At 55.8% G+C, this 15,358-nt stretch overlaps 1 protein-coding gene across 1 annotated transcript in view; it reads left to right on the top strand.

Annotated features, from left to right (window-relative positions):
- Nucleotides 1–15,358, top strand: part of CFAP77 (cilia and flagella associated protein 77) — a 111,341-nt gene that overhangs the window by 76,927 nt on the left and 19,056 nt on the right. Inside the window, exons 4-5 of the mRNA XM_006918077.3 lie at nt 6,905–7,010; nt 11,559–11,660. Of these exons, the coding sequence (XP_006918139.1) occupies nt 6,905–7,010; nt 11,559–11,660 (208 nt within the window). The remainder of the gene's footprint in view (nt 1–6,904; nt 7,011–11,558; nt 11,661–15,358) is intronic.

Below are 15,358 nucleotides of genomic sequence, written 5' to 3' on the forward strand. Positions count from 1 at the left end.
CTCGGGATTTCATCGTCTCCGTAGCTATTTCTGTCACTTCCAGTGACAAAAGGCCACCTTGGTGCACCCGCTGATACATCCGGAATAGCACAATAGTCAAAACTTCGGCTTCTCAGGGAGAAAAGTTTCTTTCTTCCTCGGGCTGGAAGCTCAGTGGGGAGGGCCAGGGAGTGACGAGCTCTCTGTGGCTGCACCAGTCCTCGGCTCCAGGGCGGGCGGAGGCCATCGTGACGGGGCCTTTGGTTATCAACGCCTTGCCTGATTGATCTGGCGATGTTCCATTTAGCATCCTTTCTTTTGCTCCTGTTAAGTGAGACTATATACTCTCCTCGTCCTGGTGTGGGACCCTAAAACGCTTTGGGAAGCTCTCTTATGAAAAGTTCTGGAAAGCCCTGGAATACCACGTACAGCGTATAGAGGCACCGAGGCCCGGCCCCCATGGGCTAACGTTTTGTATGTGTGCTTCGGTCAAAGCCGATATTTTATATTTTCCTAGACGAATCACCCATTTTGTTTTGGGTTTATCAGCATAAAGGTATACATAATAGTCTCCTATAATTAGAAAAAAATCTTACCTGCACTCAAGGTAAGCTCCAGGTTTTGTGGGACCTGGAGCTTATTCAAGTTTGGGGCTGTCATTAAGAAAAAAATATTCAAAATTTTGAATGCGAATTTAGGCATAAGACTGAATAAATTAGAATAAGAAAAAAATCAGAAAAAAAAATTGTAAGTAAGCTGACAAGTACCGCAAACCACAAAATCCAGAAAAATAACACACTAAAAAATTAATTGCCTGACACACCCTATATTAATGTTTCCCCTGCATATTTTGGCTCCATAGTCTTTGATTATCTCTTCGTATGATGATAATTTTGTAGTATTCTTCTATAAAGTAGAAAGCTATTTCAATCACCTCCAGCAAGCTTAATTGCATTAAAAAATATTTGACTTTAATAAATACTTCCAGATCCACGGGAAGTTATAAAAATAGTACAGAGAGATCCTGCGCACCCTTCGTCCTGTTTCTCCCAATAATAAAATCTTACATAACTAGAGAACATCAAAACTAAAAACTTGACATTGCTATAATATACAGACTTCAGATTTCACCCGTTTACCTGCACTTACTCGTGTGTGTGTGTGTGTGTGTGTGTGTGAGTGTTTAGTTCCAGGCACAATCAAGATACAGAACTAGTCTGTCACCTCGAAGACCTCCCCCACACTACCTCCATAGCGTGACTCCTCTCTCCACCACTCCCTAGTCCCTGGAAAATTCCAAAATGTTTTATGCATGGAATCGGAGGCCATTTCATTCAGCCTAACAGCCTTGAGAACCGCGCAAGCCGTGTGTGTCAGCAGCTCGTCCCTTCCTGCCGTGGAGTGGTGCTCTGTAGCATGGATGCACCACGGCTTGTGTAGCCATTCACCCACTCACGGACGTTCTAGAAGCTTGTTCTCGCTTTGGGGCTATGGCAAATAAACCTTCTAGGACCATTCGTGGATAGGTTCTCGTGTTGATATAATTCCCATTTCTCTGGAACAGATGCCCAGGAGTGCAGTTGCTGGGCCCGTCTCGTAAGTGCATGTTGAATTTTTTTTTTTTTGAGAAACTGCCAAGATGTTTTCCAGAATGGCTGTACCATTTTACATTCCCACCAGCCAACGTATGAGAAGTTTACTTTCTCCGTGTCCTCACCAGCATTTGGTATTGTCATAATTTCTTATTTCAGCTGGACTAATAGGTGCATCCTGATATGTCATTATGGTCCTAATTTGCATTTCTCTAATGGCGAGGGATGTTGACTCTTTTCGTGTGTATTTATTTGTCATCCATATATCCTCTTAGATGAAATGTCTCTCATCTCTTTTGCCCATTTTCTAATTGAATCGTTTGTCCATTTGTTTCTGTTGAGTTTCGAGGGTTCTTTACAAATTCTAGATAGGAGTCCTTTGCCAAGTGTGTGGTTTGGCTGGGAGAAATCTCTTCTCCCAGACTGTGGTTAGTCTTTTCATCTTAAGAGTATCTTTCCCAGAGAAAAATTGCTTAATTTCGAGGAAGTCCAATTTATCTTTTTTTTCTCATGTAGATCAAGCCAAAAGTGTCAAGTCTAAGAACTCGCCACCTAACCTAGCCTTAGGTCTCAAAGATTTTCTCCTTGGTTTTCTGTAAAAGTTGCATAGTTTTGTTTGACATTTAAATCTGTGATCCGTTTTGAATTGATTCTTGTATAAGGTGTGAGACTTAGGTCGAGAGCTGTTTTTCGTTTCTCTCTGTGATGTCTAACGATGCCAGCATCATTTGCTGAAAAGACTTTCCTTCCTCCACTGACTTACATTTCTATCAATTGACTTCCTTTAACTTATTATAACTCCTATATAACCTACTTTATAATGCCCTATCTTATGAAAACTATATCTCCTTCTCTCTCTCTCTCCCTCGACAACGAATAATTATAGAGAGAAGTGCCACGCCAATTCACAGCAGACATAAACCATTCCCACCCTCGTGGTGTTGGCATTCAATGGCCGAGACAGATTATCAACCGGCAGATGAAGGAAGGCGTGCGCCTCTGCCCGGGAGGTCACCTGGTGAGGGCCATTTGAGGATGGACCGATCAACAGCTGGGGCCTGAAGGCGGGGGAGCAGCTGAGTGTCAGGGAGGGGTTGGAGAAGGGGAGGCCTTGCCCGGCGTGGCAGGCGGTCTGGGCTCAGTCTAGGAAATGGGAGGCCATTGGGGGCGTTTTGAGGAAGTGGGGATGCGATTTGATCTCCTTCCTGAGTTTTCCCCACATCAGACAAGGCTCCCCAGCCTTTTCGTCCAAGTGAATAAAGAGAGCCGCGGTGGGCAAACCCTGCTGGACCTCCTCCACCCCGCAGGGGCTGGGGTTCGAGCCACAGGTTTATCAGCTCCTTTCCCGCTCTGAGCCCCTCCCTGCCTCTTTCCAGGTGATAAGAACCGCTGGCCAGAGCAGGACACAAAGGCGGTCAGCACAGCTGCAGGAGGGCCGTGAGAGGTGGTTCGCAGTGATGTATGCAGTGGGGGCTGCTGGGAAGATAGCTTTTCCGTTGCGAGCGGCCTCTTGGGGTAGATATTGCCAGATTACACATCTAGTGTCATTAGGAAGCACGGCTATAAATTAGGCTGCTCGGAGGCATGGGGTGTGTAATAATTAAGTAATAAAAGTCACCACAGGGGTAACGGGGAAGCAGGAAAACAAAGAGCCACTGTTTGTAGATGCACCACAGGCTGCTCTGTAAAGAGACCTCTAAGCACAAGTGGCATTTCAAAGCCACTGAACCTCTGCTCAGATAGAGTCCTGGGTCTGCCCAGTCCCTAAGCGGTCCCCGTGTAGGCAGATAGTACCAGAGCTCAGGCAGGGCGGGAGGGCGGGATGGGGCTGTCATCTGTCTCCGGAGGCACAAATCCAACACGTGGAGGGTCCAGCAGGTGGGGGCCCTAACCTAGTAAAAGGGACAAAAGGAAGGGACACACCTGAGGCTGATGGCACCTGACCCTCAGCTCGATTGTTGCCATACAGGAGGACAGACCCACACGGTCGGAGCTTACCCATTTCCAAGACAACCTGATTTTTTAATGTAAAATCCCCCCATTTTCGAGTCTTGACAGTGCTTTCCAAGTCTTCTAAGACGACCGTGCAGGCCAAATCGAGCCCGAAGCCAGAGGCTCGGAGTTTGCGGTCTCAGGTCCTCGCCGTGTGATCTTAGGGGTCACTTCCCTTCTCAGACAGGCCACGTCCTCCTTCCCTTGTCTGTAAGACAAAGTCACGGGTGAGGTCAGGGGCTCTGAACTTTCTGGGGCACCCGTGCGCCTGAGAATGTGATACGGGCTATGGTTCCTCTCCCTAGACCAGACACCTGCACGCACCTGCTCAGAAGTGCTGTCTGCAATTTCATGGGACCTCAGGGGGCTAAGGGCGCCGGGGCGGGGTGATGTCTGAGGCCTGTAGCCTCGCACATGCATCCCACACGCAGCGCGGCCACCTCCAGACCCTCTGACTCAGAACGTGCCTTCGGCGGGGTTGTCCGTGGTCCGTGCACACAGGAGAGTTTGCAAAACGCAGCTCCGTGCTCCTTCGGCTGGAGAAAGCTCTGTGATTTCCAGTCCCAGGACCTTCTCGGACGGCACTCGTCTGCACAGGTGTTTCCCAAAGTCTGGGCTGAGGCGCTCCCGGGCATTCGCCTCCTGGGGCTGCTGTAACAAGTTGTCACCAATTCGGTGGCTTAAAACCACAGAGATCCATTCTCTCATAGTTCTGGAGGCCAGATGTTTGAAGTCACGGTGTTGGCAGGGCCGCGCCCCCTCGGGAGGCCCCCGGGCGGAACCTGGGCCTGACCCTCTGAGCCCCTGGCCTCTCAGGCATTGCTTGGCTGGTGGCCACATCGCTCCGGTCTGCCTCCGTCTCCGTCTTCACGTCACCTGTCCTCCTCTCTCTGGTCTCCCTCCTGCGTATCTCCGATAAAGACACTCGTCGCTGGACGTCGGGCCTACCCTGAAAAGCATTTACATAGATATTTACGCCATCTTTGCAATCCTTGACTTGACTGTATCTGCAAAAGCCCCGTTTTCCAAATAAAGTCATATACACGGGTTCTGGAGATTAGGATGGAAACATACTTTTTTTGGGGGGGTGGGGGGAGGCAGCCATTCAACCCATTACCCCCCGTATCGACACTACTTTCTATATTTGTTTTTAAAACGCTATTTCTTGGGCCTCCGCTCACTTCCTGAGTCAGAGCCTCTAGGGACGGGGGCCGGGTGATGCTTAAGCACCGGAAAATCTCTGCGAACCCTGACTCAGAGACACGAGGACGTCATCAGCTCAGACCCAAGCCGAGTGGGGGAGAAGGTGACCCAGGCCGTTTGGCATCGAAAGGAAGGTCGTAGAGCAGTGACGGGGAACGACGAGCTCTACTCACTAGATTTTTTCCTTCTCCTCTTTTTGCTTCTTATTATGAAAATTGTCAAAAATGCACAAAAGCAGAGCAACAGCCTAACAGACGCCACAATCGACCCTCATCCCGCGGCTCCGACCATTATCAATACACCCGGCCATTCTCGTCTCGTCTTTTTATTTTATGTTATTGTATTTTACTTTTTTTTTTTACTGGAGTTTCTTTTTTAAAGTAAATTCTAAACAACGTATTATGTCACCCACAAACCCTGCAGTCTGCATCTCTAACAAATAAAGACGACATAAATAATCGCGGGACCGTTATCGCACACGACGTAACTTTTAATATTTCTTTAATGGTTTCTAAAACTCAGCTGGGGTTCACTGTTGCCTGGTGGCCCCCCAAACACCTTTTCACCATGGGCTTGTTCGAATCAGTATCTGAACAAACGCCACCTACTGCATTCAGTGGGTGTGTTTCTTAAGTCACTTTTCGTCGAGATCCCTTCCTCGTTCTCTCTTTTCTCCAGTGTCCTCTGTCTGCTGAAGCAGTCGAGTCGCTGGTCCTGGGAGTGTGTCACGCTCTGGACTTGGCGGATGACATCATCACAGTGGTGCGGAGCATGCTCCTCTGTCCCCTGCTTTTCCCGTAAACGCAGGTAGGTGGGCGGCGAGTCGCGTGTGTCCAATACGGCAGCACCGGCCGCCAGCGGCTACTGAGCCCTTGAAGTGAGTCTGGTGCCGCTGAGGAGCTGAATTTTCCATTCTATTTCATTTCGACGAATTTAACTTCAAATGTAAAAATCGGATCTTTTAAGTATCTCATTAGTGTTTTAAAGAGATTATGTGTTGACATGATAATACTTGGGATATGTTAGTAAAATTAATTCCACTTGCTTCTTCGTACTCTTTTCCACATGACTATTAGAAAAAAAAATGAGTTACACGGCGATTCACATTGTCTTTCTATCTGACAGGGCTGGGCTAGAAATTGAATTACTTTCTGGTTTGCTTTGCTGCTGTTGTTGTTTTTTTCCCCCCAAAAATATTTGGTGGATGGTGCTGCAAACCTCCTGCTGGATCACTTCCAGCGACGATAAGATCAATCGATTCGGTAAATTTTACATTAGGTACATTTTATCACAATAAAAAAACATTGATCATCTGGTTCAGGTGCCGCCGACTGGCCCGCCCGCTGCAAAGCTCCCCGTCCGCCTCCGCCTCGCTAACGATTGTTACCTGGATCCATCACCCCATCGGGAGCTGCGGGACGGCGAGCATCTTCCCCTCTGTTCTGTCCTTCCTTCTGCATCTGTTCCGATTCTCCTCCGAAGCACGCGCCTCGTCACATACTCGGTTCACCTAAGCCGGTGTGACGTCAGCGCTGTCTCCGCCACTCTGGGACCTCGCTCCCTCACCTCCAGGACGGGAGCGATGACAGTACCCGATCTGTAGCGTGGCAAAGGGGCGGGGCATGCGAAATGCCCCGCACAGGAAAAGCAGCAGTGTGCCGGGGTCGGCGGATGGAAAGTGACTAAGAGGGGGCATTGAGCGTAGGGGCGTCTCGCTAAACTGACTTAAAGGATTCTCGGTAAAGACAGGCCTGGGCGATCAGATATTGGGGGCTGGGGGGCTGACTCGGCAGGTTCTTTGCTGAGACTGGCTTTAGCGGGACAAGGATCAGCCCCCAAGGATGAGGGCCTCGTTGAGAAGAAGGCTCAGAGGAGCCTGTCTACACTCTGGTCAAGGAGAGAGTCTTCGTCACCCTCTGAGGCCCAGCACTTGGCCGGTGTGCGATCTCAGTTTGTTGAGTGACTCGTGAAAGGCACTCGCTTCTTCGAAGGCGGGAGAGAGCCGCTCACTGCCTCGGGGAGAGCGATTTGCCCTGCGGCCCGGACAGTCTGACAGACGCCCTCGGTGCCGGCGGTGGGGGGCGGGGTGCTCCTGGCCCTTCTAAGACCTCAAGGCTGCCTGGACTTCTTCCTCACAGGCCGTCCACCCCCTTCTTTGACCTGCTGCAGCACCGGTACCAGCAGCTGTGGGTGCAGGATCAGAAGGCCACCCAGAAAGCCATCAAACTGGAGAAAAAGCACAAGGTAAACACGGCCCTCGCTCCCGAGCCGCCCACGGTTAGGGGAGGACAGGAGGGAGGGGCTTGGGGAGGGCAAAGCTTTGTCGTTTGTCGCTGGCGGGCTGGAGGGCCGGGGCGGGGGCGGGAGCGTGTGGTACGGGAATCAGTTTGCTTGTCACTGTGCCGACCAGGCACCGTAGAAATTTAGGCGACGGAGGGTCTTGGTGATGATCAGGTTGAACCCCTACGTAAGCCCCGAGAATGGAAGATTACGGCCGGGGTCGCCGGTGAATTGGCCCCGTGCGCCCGTGAGGCAGGATTAGAACCAAGTCCCAACTCCCGCCGGGGGACTTCTCCGCCGGGCCTCCACGTGACCTCACACCCCCAGAAATCAGATTTCAAACTATCCTGACCTGGCCTGGGCTGACCCCGCGCTGTGCTGTCTGCAGAGCAAAGGCCGAGAAGGCAAAGCGAACAGAGAAACCACCCCCGGGGGGCGGGGGCGCCGCCAAGAACACGCTCCTCACACTCGAGGAGCGCGTCGCGTTTCCCACCCACGGCGAGGCCCCGCGACGAACACTTCACGTGTGTTGCAACCTCATCTTGCTCATGCGTGGCAAAAGCCGGGGAGCTGGGCCTCAGCCCTCTTTCTCAGGCGTGGAACTCCGGGCCCGGGGAGGCGGTGCCCACACAGCGAAACAGGGGCCGAGGCCCGGCGACACCCCAACGCCGCCGACGGCTCACGGTTTGAGAGGCAGTGGACGCGGCCTGATCACCTTACACTCGGAACTGCTTTTCGTTCGCTTCGTGCTTTACAGACTCCGTTCGAAGTACAACGGTGGTGTCCTTGGTCGCTGTAACCGTCACTCTTCCTGCATTTTGTCCTCCTGAGCACCCCATGAGGACGGTGGTGGCCCTGGTCGCTGTAACCGTCACGACCGTGTCGTCCCTCGCCACACTCCCTGCTGAGACCAGGGCTGCGTGTGCGCCCCGTCTTCCTGCATTTTGTCCTCCTGAGCACCCCATGAGGCTGCGACCTCAACAGGACATCTCAGTTTGTTTCAGATCGGGGAAACTGAGGCTCAGAGACGCTAAGTGAGTGGCCAAAGGGGTCAGACAGGCCTGCACCCAGGAGTGGCCCGCCCTGGTCCAGGCTTTTCTTGATGGCGAGGCCCCACTGCTACTGATTATGGTGAAGCTCAGGGCTCAGCGACAGTGGCTGTGATGTCCCAGGCCAACCTGGGGGGCAGTGAGTGCCTTGCCAGGGATCCTGGCGCCCTCGGGACAGGCCGGAGAGGCACAGAGGGATGGAGGGTCTCAGGTCTCCGCAGCCCCAGCGATGGCAGGGAGCCCGGACCCCTCCCAGGGCTCTCGGTGGCCGTGGAGTGACACCTGGACGCCAGCTCATTAACGCACGGAGCGTGGCAATAACATTTTAAAAGCGGCCCATGGCTAGTTTATTCGTTAATGGCTCAAGAAAGAGTCAGCTTGCTACGGTAATGGCCAGTTTCAGAGGGAGCATCGCTGTTACAAACGGCTTTATGGTGCCAAATGAGACTCGTGCTTTTTAATTAGCAGCTACTTCACGGCTCGTCCGGGTGAAGCAAATCCACAGAACCCAGAGCCTCCTGACTCAAGAGAGAGTCCCGTAGCCAGTGGCCCTGAGCAGCTAACATGAGTGGCTCTGACACCAGGCACTGGTACCAGCTCCAGCGGTGTGACTTTGAGTGAGTCAGCACTCTGTTGGGTCAATTTCCTAGGTAAAAAGAGAGGTCAGATTAAATGAGGACCCGTAGCACCACGCCCAGCACATAGTAGGCGCTCAAGAGACACTTGCTGACCCCACCCTCTCCGAGATTCTTCATGGCTGCCACATTGTTAAACAAATGGCTATGGACGCCAGCCCCACTAAGCGCTGGGGGGTGCTGTCTGGGTTGATAAACAATTTGTTAGGGTTGATAAGGTGGTCGGTTTGCAAAGTCAAGTGCCATCATCCAGGGAGAAGCCTGTCTCTTGGGCAGCTAAGGACGTCCCGGGTTTTGGACAGTGATGACCCTAAATGAAATTCTCGGTAACGTCTTCCGTTTTGTGAGCAATTATCCTGGGCCAGACACTCTGCTCAGAGCTTCACTTGGAAAATCCCCCAGGAACCCTGTTTGTTAGGCATCGGTGCCCCAGCTCCGGTGGTGGGAACTTAGGCTTAGAGAGGTGACAAGACTGTCCTGCGTCCCTCCGATTCCAAAGGCTAACTCGTTAAGCCCCGGCCAGACAGGCCCCTCTGCTTTGGTTCAGAGAGTTTCAAATCGGTTCTATAAGGCAAAGAAGATATGTGATCCAAAAAGCTCGTAAATTATTCAGACACATTCAATAAGATCACTATAACTGATTCACGAAATAAATCAATGAGTGGGGTTGGAGGGGGCCGCGGCTTCTTCAGTGAACTCCGGTTCGGCTCCCGTATGTTGACTGTGCCTCCGGCGTCCCCCATCCCACAGGAGGGCCTTTGTTGTGTGAGGTGCCGAAAACCCACCAGGCCTCAACCTCGGGGGAAACGGCCTCGCAGGCCCGGAGCTTGTACACTTCGGAGGTCCCATTTAAGAAAAAGGACACTATTCCGATTTTTACAAAAACAGAGGAGCACGTGAGCCCATGAGCAGGGCTCCGCCAGGGCCTAAGAGGGACCCCGTGCCGCCGGGAGCCCCAGAACTCAGGCTGTGTCAGCGTCCTGGGAATTACAGCTGTGCATGGAATGGGCGCAGGCAGCACTGGGCACAGTTCTTGCAAACACTTGTCATTTGTCGGGCTCAGCTCCAGGACCCACAGGCTTGAGCCAAGGCCCTGTGTCCGGGGAGACACAGCAAAGGCCTGAGGACTCATAGACAGGCAGGGACGCACCTCTCCCCTCCTTATCGGGGGACCTTCCCTGACCCCCTAAAACGCCATCTCCTCCCAGTCACCCTCTGACCTCTTACCCTGCTTCGGTTTTCCTTAAAGCACTTATCACCACCTGACATTTTTAAATGAATTCTTTTGCTTATTGCTTCTCCCACTAGAAGTTTAGCTCCATGAGAGCGGGGACTTCGTTCTGTTCGGTGATATATCACTAGCTCCTGAAACGATGCCAGGCACGTGACGAATGATCAGCGAACACTTGCTGAATGAACGAATGGATGGATGGATGGACGCTGGCAAGATGAATGAATGGATGGACGCTGGCAAGGAGCCTGGCCCAGAGCCTGGGGCAGAGACTCAGCCGTTAGCCGTGGAGCTGTCTTGATACTGGGCAATGAACCTGCAGGACGAGGTGGTCCACGGCAATGACCCTGTGTCCCTTTCCTCAGGGACAGGAGTTTCTGTGCCCCGTGGGCACCGGTGGCCTCTCCCACACCGCCCAGCCCGCCTGCTCCAGGGGTGGGGCTGCAACGCTGCCCAGGCGCTAGGTACAAACGAGAGTCCCTGTTCACCTGTTAACTCCCCCAGTTCTGACCAGCATCACAGCCGCGGGCCAGGCTGGCTGCGCGTGGGACTCCATTAGGGCAGGGGCTGAAAATGCAGAGTCCAGGGCCCCTGGCCCGCTGGTCCGGAGGTGGGAGCCTTGACCCGGCTTTGGTCCATGCTTGGGCTACCGTGACAAAGTACCACGGACTGGGCGGCTTAAACAACAGAAATCTATTGTCCCACAGCTCTGGGGACCGGAAGTCCAAGTTCAAGGTGCCGGCAGGGCTGGTGCGTCCCGAGGCCTCTGTCCTCGGCTGGTAGACGGCTGTCTTCCCCCTGTGTCCTCACGTGGTCTTTGCTCTGTGTGACACACCCGCTGTGTCTTCCTCTTGTAAAGAAAGACACGAGTCCTATTGGATTAGGGCGTCACCGTTACGACCTCAGTGAACCTTCATTGCGTCCTTAACGGCTCCGTCTCCACATTCAGTCACATCGGGGGTGACTTCAGAGGGAGCACAACTCAGGCCATAGCACACCCCGCCAGCTATAGGGCCTTTGATAGGGGCTTACTGGCACCTGTCAGCAGGCACGGGGCACGCAGTGCCTCTGAAATGCCACCTGCAGAGATCTCGGGGGCTCTGAACTGAGCCCCTAAATCCCTCCCCCGAAGGAGCCGTCCTCGCTCTTACACAAGCAGCAGGCCATGATGAGGACCTGCTCCCGAGAGACTGTGACGGTCCCCCACTTACGTACCCTCCATCTGCACACTGCGGGGTCCCTACTGCCCGCCGGGGCTGCGCCAGCTGGGGAGGAATCACAGGCCGCCTGGACGCCACCCGCCCTCGGGGTGGCTGCAAGCCAGAACCCATGGTTCCTAGGGACGAACCAGAAACTGGAACAACACGCTCGTGGCTTCCCATGGTCCCGCCCCCGAGGACACCGAGCTATGTCCAGGGCACGGCCAGGGGAGCGGATCCCGTGGAATCCGACTCGGAGAAGGGCCGATCGAGGAGAAAAGTGACCTGCGGGTCCACAGCACCAGGAAGCCCGCCCTCTGCAATCACGTGTCGTCTCAGCTTGGGCTCCTGCAGGCAGCCAGGTGAGCGTCTCTCCTTCACATTTCTCTGGCCTGCAGGTGACCCTCGGGAAGCTGTATGAGACCCGAAGCAGCCAGCTGAGGAAGTACAAGCCGCCGGTGAAGCTGGACGCCCTCTGGCACATGCCCCACTTCCAGAAGGTCAGTCTCCCTCCAGCCGCCCCCTCCCGCACAGGCCGGATGCCGCTCACCTGGCCCGCTCTTTACCGGACCTCTGGACACCAGAGTCTGCGGGCTTCTAGCCATCTAGGGGCATAACGATGACGATGATCGTGCCGATACCGATAACTAACGTGTCTGAGCACTTCCTAAGTGCCAGCCCTGAGGTCCCCTTCACTGACTCTTCACACCCACTGGCAGGGCTGCTGCTGCTATGTCCCCATGTCACAGACAGGAAGCACAGCAAATGCTGCTGGTAAGTGGCAGCTTTGGGCTAAACCTGGGTCATCTGACGTTGGAGCCGGGGTGTCTATCCACTGGGGCGGACGCCATCTGGGCCAAACCCCCTCCACTGAGGTGGTCATTGATGCACCACATCCTGCCCTGGGGACTTGGGGACACAAGACAGCTCCATGCCACCAGCTCTAAACCTCCAGCAGGGTGGCATCCCTGGGAGATGGGGCAAACATCTACGGGGGCTGGCGCGAGGGCGTGTCCCCTACGGCCGCCACGCTCCAGCCACGGGCCGGACGGCACTCATTCCGCTGTGCCGCCCGCCGAGGCGCCCGGATCGGGCTTCCAGTGAGAGCCGGGGGCGTCGGGCAGAGTAGAGGAACTAGGATACCTGGGGACAGCGGCTTCGGGACACGGGGGGCTGTGTAAGCCCAGCTCGGTCCAGTGAGCCCTTCTAGAGGCTGCAGGGGACGCGCCTGGCCCTGGGAGGACGGCTGCACAGAGCGGCTCCCGGCCAGCCCGGGCCCGGCCGCCGCGTTGCGTTAAACTGCGATTTAGACAGTGAAGGGGCCGGCGCCTTCCTGAGCCTAATGCGATCGAACAAGCCGCCGAGCTTCGCCGGAGCAGCCTGCTCGCCTGCTCCAAGCGGCCCCTCGCGCCCTGCCCCGGAGGCCTCTGTCAGCACATGTCAGTGACCATCCGCCCCGCCGCCCGTCAGCCCGGGGACAGGACCGGAGGCTTCGTAGCTCTCCCTGCACCGACGGGGCCCCACTCCGCCCTGGCCCCTCTGTCTCTCCAGTTTCCTGCCTTCGAGATCCCCCTCCCTCTCCCCGGCCCCGCTCAGCACTTCCGTCCTCGGCCTCCTTCCTGGCCCCTCGTCTGTTGCCTTCCCCGTTCACTCTTTTCGTCACCGAGGGCCCCGTCATGGGGCGTGGCTGCGGGGGAGGGACGGGACGCGCTCCACGGGCACCGGCCCCCAGCAGGGACACCCAGCCCCTCCAGCCCCGTCACCTGTGACTCAGGATCTGCCTGGAGGTCCCAAGTGCCGCTGGACAAAGTGGGGTAGAGGGGGGTCTTCCTCCCGGGGAGCAGGGGGAGGGCCTCCCACCGCCACCCCCGCCCCGGGTCACGCCTCTCTGTCTGTCCTGTGTGGCACTTCCTCGGTGGCCCGAGGCAGGAGCGCAAACGCAGAAGGAAACAAACGAGTTTCTATGTTCGATAACGGGGGTTTGATCAGCTCTCGGGCATCTCTTCAGTCTTTAGATTGTGGCTATAAAGCACCGTCATGAATGACAGCAGCCGCCCTACGATGCTAACCTTCCATGCGGTGCCAGGCACTGTGCTAAGTCACTGACGTGAGTTATTTCTTACGAGTGTCCTTATGCCTCTCACAGAGAAGCGAGAGGGTCCGTATTTCGTCACCGAGCGAGTGGCCTGGGCCTGGAATGTGGCTTTCTCTGGCCAGAGGGCCCAAGCTTGAACACGTGACCCGTCATGCCACAGAAATAACAAGGACGAGAATGCAGGCCTGGGGTTCCCAGACAGTTTTCGTCTTTGCCAGGGACCTTCGCGGGAGTGGAGAATTTCAGTTATAGGGTCCACGGAGCAGGGCCCGACCCTGAGCACAGACCCCGAGACCCCCACAGTGCTGCCATTAGGGAGGCAGTGCTCAGGACCCTCCCTCGTGGGACATGAAAAGTGTTTATCGGGCCCTTACTGGGTGCCAAGCGCTAGATATGCGTTACCTCGTAGATGTGCTGTCCCCATTCACCGATGTGGAAACGGAGGCTCAGGCAAGTGAAGGGCCTCGCCCCAAAGGGGTCCCCGGGTTCTGTCCAGGCCTGCCCTGACCGCTTCTCTTCACGGCTGGGCTGCGATGCCTCCTGGGACTCACCGCCTGGCCCTACCGGCCGGTCCCCTCTCACTGCCAAAGGACCCTTCACGGCACTTATCTACACAGCAACCAATTAGTTAACTGGGCAATTAGTCGTTCAGCGTCCAGCTTCCCCAATAAAATGTGATCCCACTGGAACCACGCCTGTCATGTCCCCAGCACCCAGCAGGGTGCCCGGCACCGAGGGGAAGGTCAGCAAGAGTCTGTAGTGAATGAATGAAGGAGAGGGCGAATGAATGAATGACAAGTACGGTCCAGAAGGACGGACCATTTCAAAAGCCCTTCGCAGAGCTGATGAGATCCCCCCTTCCCACACCGAACGCCCCAGCGTCCGCCCCCCACCCCCAGCAGCCACCGATAGAAAGGCCCGCAGAGGCCAGAGTCAGGGCCGCTGCCGTCTACAGCGGCGTCGCGCCCCGGGCCCCAGGAGGGTCTTTGTCTGTGCCTCACGCCTCCAATCCACCGCCCCCACCCCTCCCCGCCCGGGCCCCATTATGAAAGGAAAAAGTGCTTCCAAAAAAGTTGAACCTGTCACAGTGACGGATAACCTAAATGGACTCTCCCCGCTCACGAACAGATGTCGAAGCTGAACTCTGTCAGAAATAATTAAACACCTTTCACACGGAAAAGCAGCAGGCAGGGGCGCGGGCCGCTCCGGCTTCTCCGCCCCCCCAGCCAGCCCACGAGGGGGCCGCCCCTGCCAACGGGCTGCCCGGCACTACACGGGGCGCTTCCCGGGGTCACAAGCCCAAGGGGGGCCGAGGAGAGCCGAGGACACCCCCTCCATGCCATGATTCCTTGTGGGGCCCGCAGGGTCCTGGCAGAGACGGGCTGCCTGCCGGCCACTCCAGGGCTGCTCTGAAGCATCTGCGGCCAGCTGCTGCCCCTGGTGGCCAGCGCCCAGAGGGAGGGTCGGCCAATGGCTGGCGAGCGGCCCTTCGCCCAGGTATTTCACTGCGTCACCGGCCGGCTCCGAGGTCTGGGCTGGCCGCCGAACCTCTCTGGGCCTCGGTCTCCGCATCTGACCATGCAGGGGTTGGGCTAGTTCTCGAGGGTCTCTTCCAATCTAAGGTCCCACGGCCCCAAGTTCCTCAGGCCAGGAGCCAGGTGGGAGGGGGCACGGGTGCTCTGGGAGACAGCAGACCCCAAACCCAGAGTGAACTGTTAAGGAACAGCTCAGAGTCCCATTTAGGGGACAGGACATAAACTCATCACCTCCCATCCCCGAACGGCACCCTCTGCACCCCCGTGGCCTGGGGCTCACATGCCCTTCACAAGATGTGCTGGGGTGTCTGGGGCAGAGCGAGCGGCCAGCGGGGAGGGAAGAGCAAAGCAGCATGGGAGGTCTGTGTGCGCGTGACTCGAGGTCGCATGGCGACCCTGCCACTTTTTACCCGTCAGGCGGCTTCAGCTGTCCAAGACCCCATTTCGTCTTCCATAAACCCGGCTAACGACGCCGCCTGGCAGGGCTGCCGGGAGGGGTCCGCGCGGTGCACGCACACGTGCCCGGCGCCCGGCCCCCACTAAGGTCCAGGAGCGAGCAGCGGCCGTG

This window comes from Pteropus alecto, unplaced genomic scaffold, assembly GCF_000325575.1.
Source record: "Pteropus alecto unplaced genomic scaffold, ASM32557v1 scaffold67, whole genome shotgun sequence".
Lineage (NCBI taxonomy): Eukaryota > Metazoa > Chordata > Mammalia > Chiroptera > Pteropodidae > Pteropus > Pteropus alecto.